The following is a 19,761-nucleotide window of genomic DNA, read 5'->3' as shown; positions in this document are numbered from 1 at the left end:
TATCTATTTTATGAACATAAATTTTTTTAAAGAAAATTTCTAAAATAATTAGGTAGAACAGTTAACCTTTTTGTACAGAAGAAAATTTTGAGACCATTGACACTGGCACTTACTTGTCAAGGCATAGTTTTTTGTTGTTTTTTAATCTTAACCTTACTAAATAGGCTGCTGTGCATTTTTATGATTGCAACTGTTTGGCTTTATTTTAGGGAGGAACATCACATCATCTGGGGCAAAATTTTTCTAAAATGTTTGAGATTTCTTTTGAAGACCCAAAGGCACCAGGAGAGAAACAATTTGCTTATCAAAACTCTTGGGGGCTAACAACCAGAACTATTGGTGTTATGACAATGGTTCATGGGGACAACATGGGTTTGGTACTGCCACCCCGAGTAGCCTGTGTTCAGGTAAGGAAGATGTTGCCTTTTTATATAACCTTTCTTTCTACTTTGAAAGTAGAATTTGGAAAAAAATGCAATGTAAATAAGATAATGTAAAATGTTGAACAAATTCTTCTGTCATTTTAACCATTCTGTGTTTTTAAAATTTTGCTTCTATAGTTAATTACTTTCAGTTCTTCAGATACTTACTTTAAAATAATTTTTGAAGCCAAGTCCTTTCTACTTCATAGGAGATACTTTTTATGGGGGGGGGGGTCTGATATATAATTCCATAAAATTTCTTGTAATTTAGAGTTTATGGACACTGATATATGCAAAGTTTTATAGTTGGTTCCAATCTTTTATAATTGTATTATTACATAACACAATTACTTGAGTTGAACTTATTTCTGTTTTCTAAGTTTGGGACATTTTACTGGTTTATAGGTTGTTGTTATTCCTTGTGGAATTACAAATGCACTCTCAGAAGAAGACAGAGAGGCATTAATTACGAAATGCAATGATTATCGAAAACGGCTACTCATGGTTAACATCCGTGTCCGGGTAGATTTACGGGACAATTATTCACCAGGTTGGAAGTTCAATCATTGGGAGCTCAAGGTAAATTCCTCTAAAGTATTTCACCCTACCCAGTTTTATTTCATATTTTGTTCTTCATAGCTGCTTTTTCTAATGCTTAAAAGCTATATTATTACTTCTCTGTAATTTTAATGGTAATGTTCTTTGGTCAGTAAGAATTGAACATCCAGATGGGGCTTCAATATACATGTACATATAAACTTACACCCCTGTGCATATAGTATGCATTTAAAGTTTGTATGCATGTGAAATTTTAAATGGAGGGGTCGCTTGTTTAGCTTGTTTTTATTGAAATTAATGTGATAATTAGCTATCCTAAAGCCTTATGTGGTTGGGATATTAATGTTTTAATATGGTTCCATCAGGAATTAGGGTGTTAGTAACTGAATTATTTCCAAAATATACCATATTTTCTTGCTTATCGAATTGTGTATACTTCTTTCAGTTTACATTATAATCATCGTTAATGTTGTTTTCTTAACTAATTACTTCATTCTGTATCAATTCAAGTAAAACTTTTTTTGCTTCTCTGTCCTCATCACATTCATCATTTCTTGCAGCATGATATTGTTCCATTACACTCACACACACACACACACACACACACACACACACACACACACACACGCCCCCCACAGAAAAGATGATTTGGAATTTAGTGCTTAAGGCAAGGAAGAATCATAGTCTTACTCTTTTCTAAGGTACTTTTTTTGGGCGGGGGGGGGGGGGGGGCAGGCAATGCGGGTTAAGTGACTTGCCCAGGGTCACACACCTAGTAAGTGTCAAGTGTCTGAGGCCGGATTTGAACCCAGGTACTCCTGAATCCAGGGCCAGGGCCGTGCTCTATCCACTGCGCCACCTAGCTGCCCCCCCTCTAAGGTACTTTTGTGTTTGATTCTGGGTCCATATTTTAAAAGAACTAACATAGGACCTTAGGAAACTGTTCAAAATGTGAGGAAGATTGTAAACTTTATCATACTTCTTATTTATAAAAACCTGGAGTTATGTGAACTGTTTTCAGATACATAAAGACCTGTCATGTTGATTAATATTGAACACCAATATAGCTAAGTTTAGTGAGGGGTTATTTACATATAAATTAATTTCAGCACATAAAGAATCATGGCAGGTTTTCAGTTACTCCCTCTAAATCCTCAGGATTGTCTGTTCATTCTTATTCAATTTTCCTCCTATCTTTTATTCTATTTTTCTGGTTTACTTTGCATTATTTTTATATAGAGTTTACATTGGATTTTTTCAATCTAATTTGTGTTGCAGTATTCCATTGCATTAATTTAACACAGTTTAATAAGCCATTCTCCTTTTGTTGGACACTGAATTTGTTTCCAGTTTGATTTTTTTGTTTTGTTCTGGTATTTTCAGTAACATTGCTGCTATGGAAATCCTTATGCATATAGTAGCTCCCCTTCTTTTTTTTTTTTTTTTTGGTGAGGCAATTGGGGTTAAGTGCCTTGCCCAGGGTCACACAGCTAGTAAGTGTCAAGTGTCTGAGGCCAGATTTGAACTCAGGTCCTCCTGACTCCAGGGCCGGTGCTTTATTCACTGTGCCTCCTAGCTGCCCCCCCCCCTTTAAAAAATAGCATATTCAGGGGCAGCAATGAGGGTTAAGTGACTTGCCCAGGGTCACACAGCTAGTAAGTGTCAAGTGTCTGAGGTCAGATTTGAACTCAGGTCCTCCTGAATCCAGGGTCATGCTTTATCCACTACGCCAACTAGCTGCCCTGTTTGTTCTTTTCTTTGAGAATGTTTTGTTGCTGTTCTTTGCACATCACTGTAACTTTCCATTAATTCCTCTAACTTACCGGTAGAATTCTTCCTAGTAACAAATAAGAATATTCAAACACAGTAGTCAGTCATGTTTGAAAATATGTGCTTCCTTGCATACTGATATACCACCACAGGAACAATGAGACACATGCTTTAGAATGAAGTCAGTCAACATTGACTTGAATAAAGGTGTTTATGAGTGATTTAAGCATTTATTAAGTACCTACTATGTCCCAGGCACCGTGCTAAGCATCAAGCATACAAAGAAAGACAGAAGATAGTCCTTGTGCTCAAGGAGCTAACAGTATAATGGGGAAGACAACACACAAACAACTATGTACAAATAAAATAAGTACATGATAAATTAGAAATAATAAATAGAAGGAAGGAGCTAGAATTAAGGGGGATCAGAAAATCCTTCATGTAGAAACTGAATGACAATGGGGAATGGAGATAGATACTGAAGCCATGAACCTTTTTGACTAGAAGGATTGTGGTACTCTCTCTTTTTTTTTTTTTTGGCGGGGCAATGGGGGTTAAGTGACTTGCCCAGGGTCACACAGCTAGTGTCAAGTGTCTGAGGCCAGATTTGAACTCAGGTACTCCTGAATCCAGGGCCAGTGCTTTATCTACTGCGCCACCTAGCCGCCCCTGGATTGTGGTACTCTTAACTAAAGAGAAGTTCAGAAATTGGGTGGGCTTTGACTGGAAAGATAATAAAGTTCGTTTTGGATCGATTGAGTTTGAGATGTCTATGAAACATAAAATTTACCTTTTTTTTTTTTTTTTTGGCAGGGCAGTGAGGGTTAAGTGACTTGCCCAGGTACCTGTGTGTGTACTAAGTCTTCATGCTGGGCCTTCTTCTCTTTCTCTCTTAAGGAGCACATCTGTTCCCATGGGTTTCATTATCATTTGTATGTATGCTAATGATTCTTAGGTCTTTACTCTAGTCCCGCATCACCAACCACTATACATTTTGAACTTTATGTTTGGGGCAGCTAGGTGGCACAGTGGATAAAGCACTTTCCATGGATTCCAGAGGACCTGAGTTCAAATCCTGCCTCAGATACTTGACACTTAACTAGCTGTGTGATCTTGAGCAAGTCACTTAACCCTCATTGCCCCACAAACAACAACAACAACAACAAAGTATTCTATTAATGACTTTTGCTTTATATTTCTAATGCATAATTCCTGTTACATCGTAGGCACTTAAAATTATTTTTGATTGATTGTATAGGTTAGGTTTATATCCTAAAATTTACAAATTCCACTTTTTGGGGGGGAAGTGGAATTTTTGAAAACTAGGTGGTGCAGTGGATAGTTTATTTGGCTTGTAGTCAGGAATACTCATCTTCCTGAGTTCAAATCTGGCTTCAGACATTTAATAGCTGTGTGACCCTGGACAAGTCCCTTAACCCTGTTTGTGTCAGTTTCTTCACCTGTAAAATAAGCTGAAAAAGGAAATGGCAAACCATTCTAGTATCTTTGCCAAGAAAACCCCAAAATGGGGTCACAAAGAGTTAGACATGACTGAAACAACTGAACAAAACACTTGCATTTTCTAACCACATTACTGTGTCTACAAGTAGTGATATTTTGACCCCTTTGTTTCTAGTACTAATCCCTCTCATATCTTTCTTCTTTATAAATGCAGTCTCCAGAAGTTCCACTAGTATAGGAAGTAAAAAGTAGCATCCTTACTTTGTACCACTTTTTAGTGATAGTGATTCAAATGATTCTCCATTGCAAGTTATTTTGGCTTTTGTCTTAAAATAGTTTTTTTATCTTGTTGAGGAAAGGAATCTCATGACATCCATGTGGGATTTTCTTCTTTAGTATTTTATCATGAATGAATGTTGATTTTTTTAAAAATAAATTTTTATTGATAGCTCTTATTTTCACATTGCCAAAATTGCTCCTTGTATCTCCTCACCCTGATTGGACTTTTTTCTTTTTTTTCCCCATCATAAAAGTATTTTGTTATTTCCCAGTTTACATGTAAAGATAGTTTTCAACATTTGTTTTTTTGTTAGAATAAGATGGTAGTTTATTTAGGGGGAAGGGAAAGGGCGGGGTGGGGAAGGGAAGGGAAACCAAAAGAAATCCTTGGACTTCTCTTCATGTGGCTCTGAGGTACCAATCTCCCAACATTTGTTTTATATGACATTTTGAGTTCCAAATTTTTCTCCCTCCTTTCCTTCCCTCCCACCTCCCCAAGACAGAAAGTAATATGATATAGGTTATATATGTACAATCACATTAAACAAATTTTTGCATTAGTCATGTTGTGAAAGAAGAATCAGAACAAAGGAGAAGAATCTCAAAAAAAGAAAAAAAGCAGCAAAAAAAAAGTAGAAACAGTATGCTTTAATCTGATTTAGATTCCACAGTTCTTTTATTCTGGATTTGGAGAGCATTTTCCATCAAGAGTCCTTTGGAATTGTCTTAGATCATTGTATTATTGAGAAAAGCTAAGTCTATCACAGTTGATCATCACACAGTATTGCTGTTACTGTGTACAATGTTCTCCTGGTTCTTCTCACTTCACTCAGCATCAGTCCACTTATGTCTTTCCAGGTTTTTCTGAAATCTGCCTCTCATCATTTCTTATAGCACAATAGTATTCCATTACATTCATATATGACAACTTTTTTCAGAGGCTTGCTCTATCTTATGACTTTAATCATGTGCTTATCTTGAGGGTCTTTTGTTGTTGTTTATATGTTTAATCATGTTGATTTATGTCAGGAAATATATATATTTCATGATGTAACCTGAATGACTGGTAAAAATCTTGTTTGCTCATGATAAATAATCTTATTGTTTAAATTTTTAATTGCTATATGCTGTTGGCTAACATTTAGTATTTTTGCATCTATTTTCTTTAGGGAAATGTGTCAATAATTTTCTTTTTTTTAGTGGTTTAATGCCAGATTTGCCTCAAAAAAGGTATGGGGTAATGTTCTACCATTTTCTATATTTATGAGTAATATATATACATAGGGATTATTTTATTGGTAAATTTAAAAGATTTTTTTTTACTATGAAACCATTTTAACCCTAATCTTGAGGTACCCCCCCCTTTTTTTTTCTCCTTTTTGGGAGGTGAGAAGTTAGTATTCTTTGAAGACTTTTTTTATTTCTTTCTCTAAGATTAATCTCTATAAACTGTCAGAGTCCTGTGGCAGAAAGTTATTCATAGGTAGTTGTCAATTTCTTTTAAAATCTCTTAATTTTTAGATTATAGTTCGGTGTTGCATTGCCTAATAATATTCTTGATTTCTTTTGTATTTGATTGTTTATTATTTGTGGTTCCAAAAGACAGCTATTGGAATTTTGAGAAACAGAATTCAGTGAAAACAGATTAGAGAAACAGATTTTGTCTCTTTATATGTGAAGCTACGTGATAGCTAGGACTATTCAACATAGGAATGGACTACCTGTTATGGAGGAGTTTGAACACTGACTATTTGCTGGGAATTTTTAGAGGGGAGTTAAACATTGGATACAGGGTTAAATGATTTGGTTTTTGAGACCCCTGCTTTTTCTATTCATTGAATTTCTATTTTACCATATAGCAGTCCTTTCATTTTGAGCCAAATAGCTAGAATATTTTTTACCTCCTATATGTTTTCCTGTTATTTTCTGGAGTCCCTTTTCCTTTCTTACAAAGCAATTGTGTTTAATATAGTGTAGCAGTACCATTCATGTGCTTTGTTGAAATTATCTAGTTGTGATACTTATCTCTAATTATTTGCCTTTTTGATTATTCATGTAATGTAGATATAAGCGTAGCACAACATTTCAGTTGTATGGTGTATGTTCCTTTACAAAGTCAGATCAATTTCTATGGCACTCTTTTTATTATTTGAATATTTGAAATATATCTCTATTGATTTATTGTACTTATTTCTTTTATTAGGGAGGTTTAAGTGGATAATCCAAATGTTGTATTCTTAGAGCACAAAGTAGAGCCACACAGGAGACTCATAGGGTAATCCTCTTATGTAGTTCTATTTATTTGTTTTATTTGTGGACATGGAACACAACTTTGCATCTAGAGACGAGTAAAGGGTGACACATGAAAGGAGCAGCTTATTGTTTCTTTGTGACCTGGACAGGAATGTAATCTGCCTCTCTGCCCTTATCTCTGTTGCCCTCCTTTCTTTGAGCCTGGATGTTGTGAGGGCCGAAATTTGATATATGGAGCATTATTTGGGTGACTCGCCTTAATATTGGTGTCCCAGAAATATGAGGGACCTTTTAGGTTCACCCTCCCCTCTGAATTGCCCTTTTTAGATATTTCTCCCAGGCCAATAAGAGAGGAGTCTCTCAGCTTTAGTGCACAAAAGGATCAGATTTTATTACTTGGGAATTAATTAAACAACAAAGGTGACAGGGGCAGCTAGGTGGCGCAGTGGATAAAGCACCGGTCCTGGATTCAGGAGTACCTGAGTTCAAATCCAGCCTCAGACACTTAACACTTACTAGCTGTGTGACCCTGGGCAAGTCACTTAACCCCAATTGCCTCACTAAAAAAAAAAAACAAAGGTGAAACTAATAAAAATCAAAGATAAGGAAATAGGAAAATAGAAATACAGATAAATATTCTTAACTCTAAACTTAACCTATTCAATACCCAGACCGTTTCCAATTAAGCTAGTTCAAAGGAATTTAGGGTTTTCTGTAATTAACTCACCCACACCTGGAAAGTCTAAAGCTACAGTTGCTTGCGCTCCACCAAAAGAACAGCTGCCTGAGACAGAGCAAACATGTTCCACAAGGGCAGAAGAACGAGAGACTGCCTTCCAGAAGAAGCCTAGCATTCCAGAAGAACCCTCCTCCTCCCTTCAGGGGACGTTCAATCTTTCCTCCCCCAAAAGGGGAGGTCCTTTGAAAACTGCCTATGGAGAGTTCTCCTTCTGACCTCAGTAGCATATGTAACTTCAGGGTGGGCCAGGTGTGGCCCCTCCCAAATGAGTCAGTTAAAACACCAATAATAACTTTATCACAAATAATTTTTACCACAATGTATAAGATTGTTGCATCACTCAATATTCCTCACATTTGAAGAAATATTTCCAGTGAGCTTGTATCAATTGTGTTGTTCCTTCCTCATTAGGAGTCAAAAAGATATTAAGTAGTTCTGGATCATAAAAATTGTTCTGCTTTTTTTAATCGTTCATTGGTGCTGAACCATATCTTTTTATTAGGGAACACATGCATGAAAAAGCATTTTCCTAAGTGCTTACTTATTATGTAACAATCACCATGCTCAGTGATACAAATAGAAAAGGTTAAGTATGTGCTTATAGAACTCATATTCCAACTGGGACAGACAACACATAAAAGAAAGTTTAGCTTCAGGGAAAATAGAAAAGAAAAAGCCCTATTTGTATGTCCACAATCCTAAAATCTTATTTAATGGACAAGTTATTAGTTTGTTGTTGTCTTACTGAATTTTGTAAAGAAACTGAGGTTTCTGTTGATTAATGTGTAGCTCTGATTTCACATATTACTTGGAGGGTGGAATTAGAAGCTCTCAGGTTGGGGAATCTTCATCCTTTGGAGCTCACTCATCCCCTTAGCTACCAAGGAGCCCATGGATAATGCAAGCTCTTGAGTTCATAGAACTTAAGTATTATACCAGTCATAGCCTCTACCAGTTAATAACCAATAAACAACTGATTAAGTGCCCACTATGTACTTGGCTACATCTTGAACTACCCATAACCATAATAAGCCTGTTGCATATTGGTAGTTTGTTTCCTTATGCTTTTCTTTATTAAAAGGATCCATAGCTTAGGATAAGTTTGATAATATTTTATCACAGCTATTGGTAGAGTTGGTCGAACCCTCCAGATCTCTGTTTTCTTACATTGCCACATAGAGTAGAAGCTTATTAAAGACTTAGAAATTACTTAAAAAATGTGAATTCATTATACAGTGATCTTTGTAATAATAATCACACATCGTCTTTAATAACTCAGTAGTTCCTCCATATGCTTTTTTTTTTTTTAAGTGAGGCAATTGGGGTTAAGTGACTTGCCCAGGGTCACACAGCTAGTAAATGTTAAGTGTCTGAGGCCGGATTTGAACTCAGGTACTCCTGACTCCAGGGCCGGTGCTCTATCCACTGTGCCACCTAGCCGCCCCCCTCCATATGCTTTTGTAATTTTTCGGAGCCTTGTTGCTGTTCAGTCATTTCAGTCATGTCTGACTCTTCATGACCCCATTTGGGGTTTTCTTGGCAAAGATACTGGAATGGTTTGCCATTTCCTTCTCCAGTTCATTTTACAGACGAGGAAACTGAGTCAAACATAGTTAAGGGGCTTGCCCAGGATCACACAGCCAATAAGCGTCTGAGGTCAGGTTAACTCAGGTCTTCCTGACTCAAGACCTGGTACTCTATTGACTGTGCCACCTAGCTGCAGAGGTTAGAGAAAGTGTGTGTGTTTATGTATACGTAGACTTGTGCTTCTTACGATTCTTGACATGCATGTAATTACAGGAGTTTGTGTGTGTCTGTGTATTTATGTCACAGTTGTCTCTAAATTTTCTAGGGAGTTCCAATCAGACTTGAAGTGGGGCCACGGGATATGAAGAACTGTCAGTTTGTAGCTGTCCGACGAGACACTGGTGAAAAGCTGACAATTGCTGAAAAGGAAGCTGAAATGAAGCTTCGTGATATCTTGGAGGATATCCATGTTAACCTTTTCAGAAGGTTGGATCCTTAGAAACTAAAGATATATGATGATAAGTTCTTTTAAAATGATGCTTGGTTTTTAGAGAAGAAATTTTACAGGCCTTCATCCCCATCCCAAGTAACATTTTAAAAAATTATTTTCTTACTTTTGTTCTGTGACTGTTTATAAACTGTGTTTGAATTTGAGCAAATACTGACAAAAGACAGATTAGGACAGTGGTGCTTAGACAAAGGAAAAAATAAATACCACGATATTCCTGTTTATGTTGAGATCCATGTTTTGTAGCATGGGATGAAACTAATTTTGTGTTATAATCATCAAATTTAATATGACCAGGATGCTGATTTGGACTTTTAGCTTGGCTCTAGGAGATCAAGACACTTAACCTGCCACAGCCATTAGATCGATTCATTTGTATAGGTAAAAAGTAGAGTTGCCAAACAAAAATTTTCACTTTAAGGCATTTATATGGTTCCAGGAAGCTCCAAAATGCAAAAGAGGGAATATGTATTGAGAAGTGAGATGTGGTTTATACATTCTATGCCATTCATTTGATTGGAAGGGGGTGGGCTGTATAATTTTAATTGATATGTGAAGGTGAAAAAATAAGCGTATAAGAAATTCTTAGGCTTCCTATTTAACCTATTAAATTTCTAATTTTTTTAAACTTTAGAGAAGAGACTGGTATGTTAGATCAAGTTAGTAAGAATACTATACGCTCAAAGAGCATTTTAAACTTCATTTGATTCTTAAAACAACCATACGAGGTGGTATTGTTCTTATTTTTCTGATAAGGAAATTGAAGCTCAGAGATGTTGTGACTTGTATATGGTCACATAGCTAAGTAACAGAACCCAAACAAAAATAGAGGTCACCTGCTTCCAAGCCATTGATATATTCCAATTTGTTTCCACCTAATGTTGTTATTTATAACAAACTGGTTACAAATGTTGGTGAATATAAAGAAATTTTTGTTATTTTTTCTTTAGAGCATCTGAAGATCTCAAAAATCACATGGTTGTGGCCAGTACAATGGAAGAATTTCAGAAAGAATTGGATTCTGGCAAGGTAAAAGACTTTTGGAAAGTTTTAAAATCTTTATGTAGGTGAATTGAGAATATTCAATTGATATTGATGATTGTGCCTTTTTATAATTCAATGAGGGGGGCAGCTAGGTGGTGCAGTGGATAAAGCACTGGCCTTGGATTCAGGAGTACCTGAGTTCAAATCCAGCCTCAGACACTTGATACTTAATTAGCTGTGTGACCCTGGGCAAGTCACTTAACCCTCATTGCCCTGCAAAAATTAAAAAAATAATAATAATAATTCAATGAGGTGGTGTATGTTACAGCAGTGTTCTCACCTGAGGATTGCTATGGGAAAAGGTTTTTCTATATGAGGTTGCTCAGAATACATGCCTGTGTATTGAATAAGTGATATAATAATGTATTTATTAACACATTTAGGGAGTTGATAATCCACATTGTCTACTGTACAGACAGTTACAGAATCCTTTTGTGAATGTGAATATGTTATTTTATGAGTGAAGAAACTCGGGCTCAGTCAGGTAACAACTTGTCCAAACTCACACTGCCTATGAGTGGCATTGCTTCAGCTAAACCCAGGTGTCAGAATGCCTAATTTACTGTACCTTACACCATGTCATTGTATCAAAAATCACATAAAACATTAGCTGAATTTTTGACTATGTCATATCTAATTTTCCACAGACGGGATTGATAAAACCTTTAAGCATTTAAAGTATACTAGACACTATTCTAAGCACTGGGGATTAAAAAAAAGAAAAACAAAAAAGTTAATATTGTGTATAGTTTTGAGTTAAGCCCAAAATTAAATTGACTGCCTTGTAAAATTGTGAATTCCTCATAATTGGACGTTATGAAGTGGAGACCAGACCATGTAATAAAAAAATGTAAGGGAAATTCCTTCATTGGGTTGGGACATTGGACAAGATGACTTAAGGTCCCCTTCCATCAGTAAGACTACACATCAGTGATCATTTGCACCTGTATCCTCAACTGTAAATTAGATACTAAGGTCCTTTTCCATTCTTAGTTTCTTTGATCCCAGTTTTCAAAATCTCTCATTCTTCCTGTGTGTGTGTTTGTTTTCCTTAGATAGTTCTATCCTAATTTCAGCCCCATCACTTCTTTCATATCACATGATCATTGAATCTACTTTAATGGAAGGGTGTTGAGGAATTAGTACCCAGCTGACATGGGGAGATTTGGGTTTCTCTTTTTTTGTTTCAAGAGTGTGCATCCTATTTGTTTTCTTTGTGTTTAGTTTATTTCTTAAGACATTTTCACTTCCTTTATTGTAGAAATAATACCTATGGGCTATTTATTTATTTATCTATTTTTGCGGGACAATGGGGGTTAAGTGACTTGCCCAGGGTCACACAGCTAGTAAGTGTCAAGTGTCTGAGGCCAGATTTGAACTCGGGTCCTCCTGAATCCAGGGCCAGTGTTTTATCCACTGCACCACCTAACTGCCCCCTATGGGTTACTTTTTTAAAAAAAGTAATCTTTTTAAAATATTGCATGAGTTAATTGTACCACTTAGCCTGTTGAACAACTTTGGTTGTCATGGTAATAACATCCATGGCTTTCACAGAAATTAATAGCATATGAGATAATTGAACTGTCTTTTAAGACTAATAGAAGATAAGCCATCATAAGCATTTCAACTCCTAGTTTAAGCTAGACTGAAACGGAATGTTGATAACAGGTCCAAGGAACAAGTTTGGGGCACTAAAAATTTTGTATTTTCTGTTCTTTGGGCCTCAGTTCCTCTTCATCTTCACAGTATTTTAAAAGGTGGTAACCACTGAAAAATTTCTAGACTGGTATAAATATAGCTATTATACTTTTTTATGAGGGGAAAAAAGAACCTTTACAGATAAAGCATAATTTGCTAATTGTTAGGCACCTAGTTATTCCAACTATTTAAATTTAAATTTAAAAATTCTTTTTTTCAAATTTTTAAAAATATTATGTTTGGTTTGCTTTTGGGAGTTATTCTGATGTAGAATGCTTTAATTAATTGAATTATTACACATTTTAACACGATGTCAGTGTACATATTTCCACTAAAAGCATCAAACCAATTTCATTGCACATTTAAGTAAACATTCTAATTTTAGGTAAAATGCATACCATTAATATATATCATGTTTAATATTGCTCACTGTGTACACATTTGATATATAAACATGTTTACCTTTGTTACAGTGATACTTGGTTTTTGTATATAATTTTAAATATCTCTTTATTGAGGTGTCTTTGTAATATTTCCCATTAAAATAGTTTCAGTGAACTAGCAATTGCTAATCATGAGAGTTTTTCTAATTTAATGTTAAATTAATCTTTTAGTGTTAACCAGAAATCTTTCAATGACTGAACTAAAATTAAAATTATAATAATGAAATTTTGTATAGAATTTTTACCTTTAAACTGCTTTCTGGACAACTCTGTAAGGTGTAGAAAGTGTTCATTATTATGTTTCCATTAATAGGTAAGGAAACTGAGGTTCAGACAGGTTTTCTTTGTCCCTGATCATGTAAAATGTTGGAAATGAATTTAACCTAAAAATTCATATTATTTCATGGCAATGTATAGAATTTATGTTTTACAATGATATTTTGCACAAGCTCTTTTGTATTACATTTATATTTTTGTCATCTCAAAAACTATAGCATGTTTAATTTATTAAGTATACATATTTTTTAACAATTTAGCAATAAAAGTATTAGGTGAGGGGCAGCTAGATGGCGCAGTGGTAAAGCACCGGCCCTGGATTCAGGAGTACCTGAGTTCAAATTCGGCCTCAGACACTTGACACTTACTAGCTGTGTGACCCTGGGCAAGTCACTTAACCCCCATTGCCCTGCAAAAGAATAAAAAAACCCAAACAAACAAAAAAAGTATTAGGTGAATTTTTGCTCTTTGTTTTTAAGATCAACCCAAGTTAGGGCTTAGTGATTCTTTCCTTTAAATGAAGCAATGTCGCTGCCGATTAGAAGTAAAACTATTAAAGTATCGTTAAAATAGTATCAATTTTTAAAAAAAATTAATATAGTTATAGAATTAAAGTTTTAATAAATAATTTAATAAGTTTAAATTTAATAAAATAAACACAGGAATATATTTCCTGTAGGAAGAGATTATTTGTAACTAAACCATGAATAGTTTGCCTGTCACTCCACCGATTGGCTCTCTTCCAATCTTCCCCCTTCTCTAATTCATTGTAAACAATACTTTTTGTAAATGTTAGAGTTTTTAATCCTTTTTGTTTGAGTTGGTGCTAATGATTTACCAAATATCAACACAAAGGGGGCAAGTTTCACTGTTAATCTTAGCCCAAATACTCCCATAGTTTGTTTGAGCTTTTATTTTTCACTGCAAAAATCATTTCATGTGAATCTGTTTTTAAATTCATGGGGGGAAATGTTCTTACCAGAGTCAAAATAAAATTGTTATAATTAAATTACATTTATCATGAATAGTCAACTAAGATTTTATAAGGTCATAGTATGTAGCTAGAAGTTGATCGAGTATTTCCATTTCAAATCCTGACAAATTGTCTTGTCTGTAACTGTAGATTAGTAGAGTGCTATTTATTTGTTTTGTTGAGATTCTTCCTGATGTGGAACCTATATGGAGTCTATTCCTACTAATTAATTAATTTCCCTTGTTGATAATCTGTAATCTTAATTTACTTTTTAATCTCAGCACAAAAGCAATTTATGTAGTTCTGAGCATATTGTTCTTAGAGTTAGAAGATGGCAGTGGGGACTGCTGCACTTGTTTACTGTGTATGTGCACTGAGGCAAGTCATTCAACTCAGAGCATCAGTTTCTTTGAGAAAATTTTAATAAGACTTCTCAAAGGGTCTTTGTGAGCAACTCCATTGGTTGGCCATAAAATGCTATGTGTGAATACATAGCATACATACAATAATACAATAAGTAGAATACATACAATAAGTAGGAATTACTGTAATGATTATTGTTCAAAAGGTATTAATCTCCGATTTATATTTTCTCTGCATTTCAGTATGGAAGCCCTTTGAAACCTAATCATGTAACCAAATCTTTTGTGCTGGCACACTTTAGAAAGTTGCACTGTCCTGGTCTGTTATGGGATTGATACATGCCTCCCTCCCCACATGAAGAAGTTGAAGTGGATGATCTCCAAGTTTCTTTCCAGTGATGATAATAATTACACTTGTGATTATAGGTTTGCTTTATTTTAATCAAACCTAGTGTTATGGAAATATAAAGTCCATAAAAACCCCCCACAAAACCTGGAAAGAACTTTTTAAATCATCCTCTAGCCCAGCCTGCAAATTTTACATATGAAAAAATTGAGGTCTGCATTTTAAAGACCAAGGATGCACAGCTAATGAATGGCAGAGTTTGGGATTAAAATTAAGTAGAATTTGAAATTGTAATAAATACATTTTAAAAATTCATTATTTATGGAATGCAGGGTAAAATAATTAGAAACGGTTGTTCCAGGGGGTAGCTAGATAGCACAGTGGATAGAGACCGGCCCTGGATTCAGGGAGACCTGAGCTCAAGTCTGGCCTCAGACACTTGACACTTACTAGCTGTGTGACCCTGGGCAAGTCACTTAACCCTCACTGCCCCACAAAAAAAAAAAAAAGAAATGGTTGTTCCAAAGGAAGTCTGGAATGGCTGCATCTGACAACATTTACTACATTCTGTTATCTATGGTTCCCCATCTCTCTGCTAAGAGGAGGGAGATGTATTTTCATTATCAGGCCTCCAGGATCAAGACTGACCATTATAGAATCTAAATTCTACAGTATTTTAATGTGTTTGTACATTATTGTAGTAAATATGTATAATCCCCTTGGTTCTGCTTCTTGCCATGTTTTTCTCTCATTTTCTTCATAGTCATCATTTTTCTGTGTTGTTAAAATATTTTACTTTGTTGCTATAACCCAGTTTATTCAGCCATTCTCTGATTTGGTAGCCTCTGCTTATCTTTCTAAATGCCAACCTCCTTTTGGTCATTTGAAATGATTTGCATTATTTGCAGTTTTCATGAACTGTTATACAAGATGAGGTACACCTATATTCTCTAATTTGAAGCCAAAAGACCTGGATTTAAAATCAGGCTCTAGTCTTTGTGCATTTAGCAAATCACTTCATCAGATTCCTCATTAATAAAATGAGGCAGTTGGACTACATGATCTCTAAAATCCCATCTGTAAAAAAATTAATTATTAATAACTATAACTAACCTGGAAAAATTATATAGTTGGATTTATGAAAAATTATGTATATGAAAAATAGAAAAATTATAATTGGGCCGTAAGTCCTGCCATGGTCACCATTCAAATCTAGAAATATTTTTAAATGATTGGGCCTGATTTGGGGGGCTAATCTGACTGGAGGACTAATCTGGGACTTTTGACTAACGGTGCTATCTGACTGCTATTAATTTAATATGGGCCGTTTATAAAATTCCACCAGGCTGCTCCACTCCCAAATTGATAAGCCAAATATTAAGAAGCCTCTTAACTAAATAATCAAAGCAGAGTTTATTTATGAGATACTATTTAAAATTAAGAATACAGGGAAATAAAATGTACAACCTGACTGCTTTCCTGTGGTCTCTTTCCACTGAGTCTCTTTCCCACCTGCTGCCCTTCGAACTTTTTTAATACAATAAGGGCCTTAGCCACCTCTCACCTCACTTGCTCAGCTACTTTCACTAAGTCTGCATGTACCCTTTCACTTTGTAAATCCCCCTGCTTCTAACTTTCCTCTCCTTACTGCCACTGCTGAACCCCTCTGTTTCTCTCTCACCGACCTTCTGTCTGACTGCTTCGTCAGTCTGCCCTTCGGCTTCTCTTTTCTCTGCTCCTAGTCCTTCTCGTCTTCTCCTGGGTCCTTGTAGCCCTGTCTCTAGTCTGCCCTGCTCCAACCTTTCTAATCTTGTCAGCCGGCGCTTGACCTCTTCTCCGCCTTGTCTCATCCGTCCGCCCCTGAGTCTTGTCCGCAGGCCTCCTATCCTCTTGTCAGCCCCCCTAATCTTGTCTGCTGGACTTTCCTCCTTGCTCCTAGTCCTGCGTTACTGTTTGTCTTGTCCCCCGTCTTCTTGTCCGAACCTCTTCTCAGCCTCTCTCGTCCTCCCTCACCTCTCTAATCTCGTCAGCCACCTCCAGTCCTCTTCTCAGCCCTGTCTCCTTGTCTGAACCGAACCCCTCTAATCTCCTCAGCGCCCCCTTGCTGTCTAACTCCCATGTCTATATATACCTTTTCTTCTCTCCACTCAAATCTCAGGGCTTCCTGTGCCCACACACCAAGCTAATCTGCTAGCCAGGGCTGCGGCTGATGCTGGGGGGGATGCTCCAGCTTCACGTGCCTCAGCACAGGCTATGCCGGATCTTTGGATAGCTCCACTCAGGTCAGAGGGAGCTGGGGGCTTTTTTTTTCCCCAGCTGTCTGACCTGGCATCTTGTACAGCCCACGAGGGGGCTTTATGGCTCAGCTGAAGCAGAGGGGCGGGAAGAGACCCTGAGGGCCTAAGGCTTTCTAATCTCAGCCTAAAGGTAGGGTCCCCAAATCAAAATAAATTTCCATAAATCTAAATCCAAATCTTAGCTTTTTAAAAAAACAAAAACTGCTTTCCATTTTTTTTTTCATTTTCTCACTATAGCCTTTTAGGTAAATGGAGCCAGATTTTTATGGTATAGTAAAGAAGGCACAGGAAGTCCAAAGTCACAACTTTGTGGTACAGCTGAGATAAGAGCTTGGGGCTACTTGGGGCCACATTGTTCTTCTCTTAGATCACTGTTTCCTAAACATTGTTTTGGGATATTTGAAATATTGCAGTCTTTAGTGTGTTGTTTTGTTCTAGGATTCTTTTCTCTCCTTTTCAAGTTTTGATCTGATGGCATGTCATAATAATTGTAATAAAGAAGGTGATAATGGCAACTATATGTGTGGTTGTGAATATACGTGTTTATATATACATGGGGAAAAACAGAAGGGGCATGGCCCCTCCCACCCACCTTTCCCTGCCCTCATATCTTTCCTGGTATGTTCTGGCAGGTTTATTATAAAGTTGTTATGAACCTGATTGTGTCATGACATTAGAACTGAAACCAGGTTGAAAAATACTACAAGTTTTATGTGATTCAGTACCAAACATAAATAAAATGTTTTATGGAACACAGCAAATTATAATTTTTTTTTCTTCACTATACACCCCCCCCCCATTCCCCCTTTAGATTGCTCAGATTCCTTTCTGTGGGGAAATTGACTGTGAAGACTGGATCAAAAAAACTACTACCAGGTAAACTTATAAGTACAACTTAAAAGTGCAAATGATTTAGAAATGACTTTAAATATTCATTCTCCTTCATCATCAATTTATGCAGATTTAGCACTTATTGGCATTAGATATTTTTGTGTGTTTGGGATCTGGTTTTAAGCTTTCTTATGATATTAATTCACTTCAACAAAATAGGTTTAAGGCACTGACTTTGTGTATTAGACTGTGAGGCAGACACAGAGCTTGCCTTCATGAAATTTATATGTCATGAGTACTCCAGATGAGTAAGACTATGCCTTCAAATAGAGGTTTAAATAAATATCAGCATTATAAATTAATGTTTGAATCAATCCATAATGTATACTACAGTAGTCTATCAATGAGAATTTATTAAACACTTAACTTATTTCCAGATAGGCACAGAGAATGAAAAGACAAAAATAAATTGATCCCTGCCCACAAGGTGCTTATCTTCTATTTGGGGAAACAAAATGAACAAATGTAAATAAATGCAAAATACAGACAAAGTCAATACCAGGTGATTTCAGTTAGTATTGGGAAGCACTGGTAGCTTGGGGGAATTAGGAAAGGCCTCCTATAGGAGTTGGCACTCGAGCTTTGAAGAAAGCTAGGGGTTCAGAGGGGCAAAGATGAAGAGGGAGTACAATCCAGGTTTACAGGCCATCATATACAAAGGTATGGAGACAGGAGTTAGAGTATAATGTGGGAGGAGTGGCAAGTAGACTAGTTTGGGTTAGACTAAAATGGCTGGAAAGATAGATGAGCCAACTTATGAAGAGCTTTAATACTAGAGGACAAGGTGCAACAATTGACACAAAATTTGCTTGGTCCTTCCAGGTAGTTTTAAATTTGGGTCTTTATATAAAGAGGTAAATGGTAGTGTTTGTATATGATCCTAGAGGCAGTTGGGAGCAAGACCTGCACTTTAGAAATACCACTCTGACATCTAGCTCTCTGGATTTGTAAGAGAAGAAACTTGAGTCAAGGAGACCAGTTTAGAAGCTATTGAAGTAGTCCAAAAAACGATAAATCAATCAGCTAGCATTTCTTAAGTGCCTTCTATGTTCTGAATATTAATTTAATTTTTTGTTGTTGTTGTTTTTTAGATTCAATAGCAAATTTACAAAAATCTTTTGAAATCATGCCTATTTTTTAATGTTCAGCTCAAGTGCTACTTCCTCTGTGAAGTATTCCCTGAACATTCTTAAGCAAATGTGACCCCCAAATCCCTATGGCACTTTATTTGTGCCTCTCATATCATATCCTACTTTGTATTATAGTTATATATAACTCGTCTTAACTTTCTTACTAGATTGTCAGTTTCTTGTGGACAAGGGCTTTGTCTTATTCATTCTGTGCCTCACAGCTCTCAAGCTTCTTACAATATTTTGCATAGTAGGCACCCTGATCAATATTTTTTGAATGAAGTTAAGCTCTAATATGATCAATATTGCATTAACTATAAAGAACTTACTTGACAGTGTGAAAAACTTTTGCACTCTAATTATTCAAAGTAATAGCTTTGTCAAAATAAAGAAATTAAAAGTGAAATTCTTTGTGTTATTTCAGAGATCAAGATCTTGAACCTGGTGCTCCATCCATGGGAGCAAAAAGCCTTTGTATACCCTTCAAACCTCTCTGTGAGCTGCAGCCTGGAACCAAGTGCATCTGTGGCAAAAAACCTGCCAAGTTCTACACCTTGTTTGGTCGCAGTTACTAGGGAAAATGCCTATTGCTGAGCTTCTTAAACTTTTTTTTTTTAAATAAGACTGACATCTCAAAAATAACTAGTTTTGAGACTTTTTGAATAAAAATTCCAAAAGCCGAGCCATAACAATGTTAAAGGGGGAAAAATCATCATACTCTTAAAGTAACTGTAATAGACTTTTCTGTAAACGATTCTAACAATAAATATGTATTGTGATCATA

The 19,761-nt window shown here is 36.0% G+C and overlaps 1 protein-coding gene across 2 annotated transcripts in view; it reads left to right on the top strand.

Annotated features, from left to right (window-relative positions):
- EPRS1 (glutamyl-prolyl-tRNA synthetase 1) overlaps window positions 1–19,761 on the top strand; it is a 70,566-nt gene extending 50,805 nt beyond the window's left edge. For both annotated transcript variants that reach the window (XM_044002022.1, XM_044002021.1), the window contains 6 exons: window positions 210–407; window positions 828–1,001; window positions 9,335–9,495; window positions 10,468–10,546; window positions 17,768–17,832; window positions 19,402–19,761. In XM_044002022.1, coding sequence (XP_043857957.1) covers window positions 210–407; window positions 828–1,001; window positions 9,335–9,495; window positions 10,468–10,546; window positions 17,768–17,832; window positions 19,402–19,552 — 828 coding nt within the window. In that variant the 3' untranslated portion in view covers window positions 19,553–19,761. The remainder of the gene's footprint in view (window positions 1–209; window positions 408–827; window positions 1,002–9,334; window positions 9,496–10,467; window positions 10,547–17,767; window positions 17,833–19,401) is intronic.

The sequence above is a fragment of the Dromiciops gliroides genome, chromosome 4, assembly GCF_019393635.1.
Source record: "Dromiciops gliroides isolate mDroGli1 chromosome 4, mDroGli1.pri, whole genome shotgun sequence".
NCBI classification, from domain to species: Eukaryota; Metazoa; Chordata; class Mammalia; order Microbiotheria; family Microbiotheriidae; genus Dromiciops; species Dromiciops gliroides.
Note: the sequence above shows the minus strand (reverse complement) of the source record. Positions and strands in the feature narration are given on the sequence as shown.